Consider the following 2,723-nt stretch of genomic DNA (forward strand, 5'->3'; position numbering starts at 1 on the left):
TATCACCAAACCACAGATGAAGTCTTAGTGAAGAACACTGACCAGAACACGTTCACGCTGTAGAACAAACTCAGGCCCGCGGGCCAGGTCTGGACCGCAGTCTAATTATATTTGGGTTAGGAGATCATATCAAACATGAACTAGAGTTGGCCCGTCAAGTTTTAGTTCTAATTAAATTTCTCATCTTCCAGATTGAATGTTTACACAGAACTACAACAGTTTGTTTCTATATGATACATTTCTACATCATAGATCTGGACAGAAGAGAAAACATCAACAACTACAGTCAATTTATCAATAAATATTGACTTCATCCCAGTTTTTTATATCTGGCCCACCTGTGAATTTGAGTTTGACCCCCCCGACCCCCCGTTGTTATAGAACATCCAATCATTGAACTTTTTTGATTTTTTTGATTTCAGTCTGACCTCCACAGAGTCAGTCGACTGGTTTTATAGCTGATTAGTTACTGATTACAAACCTGCTGCAAGAAGAGTTCCAGCTCTGGCTGAAAAAAGTCTCTCCACATGAAGCCACGTGCTAATGAGGCTGAAGCTGAGGTCTGCGGCCCCTCTGTGGTTCAGCTGCGTGTGGTTAGAGATTCGAAACAAGATTCTGTTCTGAAGAAACGGAGTGGAAGTAAAAACAGCCTCCGAACAATGACGGCTCTGTGTGTGTGTGTGTGTGTGTGTGTGTGTGCGCGCTTCCAGTCTCAACATGTCGTATTAGTCAGATCAGTATTTAAAGATTGCTGTTCTTAAAGATGAGGATTTAAAGACACACACACCCCAACTGTCTGTCAGTGTTCATTTTTTCCGTGCTAACTTTTCAAAGTCAGTATTGAGTTCTGAAACTGGTCCCAGTCTGGAGTTCTGAAGGTTGATTCCCGGTGGTCGACCTGTGGTCCTGGTTCGACATCGTCTTGAATCAGAAGGTTGACTTTCACTGCTGCAGGTTAATGGTCATGGTTATTATTAAAGGTTAGTGACCAAACGGTTAAACCCTCTCTGTTAGCTGGTGGCTGTGGTGATGTGAAGGAGGTCAGAGAGGAGCAGGAGCAGGAGCAGGAGCTAGGAGGGTCCAGGACTGGACGTAAATGACAGCGACGCTTCTGTCGAGGTCGTAACTCAACAACGTTTTGTTCCGTTTGTCAAACACTTCCCTTCTCGTCCACTAGCGGTGCCATATCCACCCGGGACGCGCCTGACGGTCAAAGACCTGTATGTGGATGGACGGCCCAGCGTGGAGCTGCTGAAGGCCCACTTGGTGAAGGAGGGGAGGCTGGAGGAGGAGGTGGCGCTGCGCATCATCAACGACGGCGCCGCCATCCTTCGCCAGGAGAAGTGCATGCTGGAGGTGGAGGCTCCCATCACAGGTACGGGGCGTTCGACGGACGGACGGACGGACGGACGGACTCAGCGCTAACGTTGACGCTCACTGATCCTCTGTCTTTGTTCAAGTGTGCGGCGATGTTCACGGCCAGTTCTTCGACCTGATGAAGCTCTTCGAGGTGGGCGGTTCCCCCAGCTCCACTCGCTATCTGTTCCTCGGCGACTACGTGGACCGAGGCTACTTTAGCATAGAGGTAAGCTCCCCTCCTGGAGACGCACCGGTTTTTTCTTCTTTCCAACATCAAACCAACCACAGATGTGTGTGATACGATGTAGTTCATCCACTGCCGGCTCTGATACACATTTAACATGATCTCACGGACCAAATATAATTCCACCATGGGCCAGATTGGGCCTGCGGGCCTGAGTTTGACACCCGCACACACACTGTGAGCCCAGTGAGGAAACAGGAGTCAAAGAATCTGAGTATAAAAAAAACAGAACCAAAGATGGAACTCTGACACACGCTGTCAAAGAGTTCTGGTTTGACATGGAAACTATTTTGTTATATTTAGGAATTAATTTAGAAATGTCACTTGATTAGTCACAATTAATCATCATTATTAGTGTCTGACCCTGTGATTAGTCTTAGATTAACTCCAATCTTTGGACGGCCCTGGTGGCTGAACATTTTAGCAGCTTCCTGTCGACTCCTGTCTGACTGTTACACTCATCATCTCCACACACACACACACACACACACACACCCAGTTTAACACCAGTATGCCTGCACACACACGTTTTCACAAAGCCTCCAGACTTGCGTCATGACCCAAATTAAAAAAAAAAAATTTTTTTTAAAAACAAACAATGAGGTTGTGTTGTGGAGCAGCAGCGTGTTCTGATTGGCTGCTGCTGGACCTGAAGAAGTACAGGTTATCACAGTAATACGTCTACCTGCATATTGATAGTTGTGTATGAGGGCTGTAAGAACACGTTGTTAGACTGAAGATTTATCTCATCACATCAGTTACTGATTTTTTTTTTCTCACCAGTTCCCAGTCCAATTTTCCTGGTGTTCGTTTTCTTTTTCTTTTCTTTGCCCCTGTATCGTGATATACAGTACATCGTATCTATTGTAATACACAGCTGTATTACATATTATATACAGTACAGTATAGTATAGTACAGTACAGTATAGTACAGTATAGTACAGTACAGTATAGTACAGTATATTCATCCTGTTTCCTTAAATTGCTCTGTAACACCAACAAGTTCTCACCGACACAGTAACTTTACCACAGTAGAGTTAGCCTCAGTACCACAGTAGAGTTAGCCTCGGTATCACAGTAGCGTTAGCCTCAGTACCACAGTAGAGTTAGCCTCAGTACC

The 2,723-nt window shown here is 45.5% G+C and overlaps 1 protein-coding gene across 1 annotated transcript in view; it reads left to right on the forward strand.

Moving 5' to 3' along the window:
• The window catches only part of LOC103390394 (serine/threonine-protein phosphatase 2B catalytic subunit alpha isoform-like), an 18,347-nt gene that overhangs the window by 5,048 nt on the left and 10,576 nt on the right, over window positions 1-2,723 (forward strand). The window contains exons 2-3 of the mRNA XM_025062075.1: window positions 1,178-1,375; window positions 1,461-1,649. Of these exons, the coding sequence (XP_024917843.1) occupies window positions 1,178-1,375; window positions 1,461-1,649 (387 nt within the window). The remainder of the gene's footprint in view (window positions 1-1,177; window positions 1,376-1,460; window positions 1,650-2,723) is intronic.

The sequence above is a fragment of the Cynoglossus semilaevis genome, chromosome 14 (genome assembly GCF_000523025.1).
Source record: "Cynoglossus semilaevis isolate Cse_v1.0 chromosome 14, Cse_v1.0, whole genome shotgun sequence".
NCBI classification, from domain to species: domain Eukaryota; kingdom Metazoa; phylum Chordata; class Actinopteri; order Pleuronectiformes; family Cynoglossidae; genus Cynoglossus; species Cynoglossus semilaevis.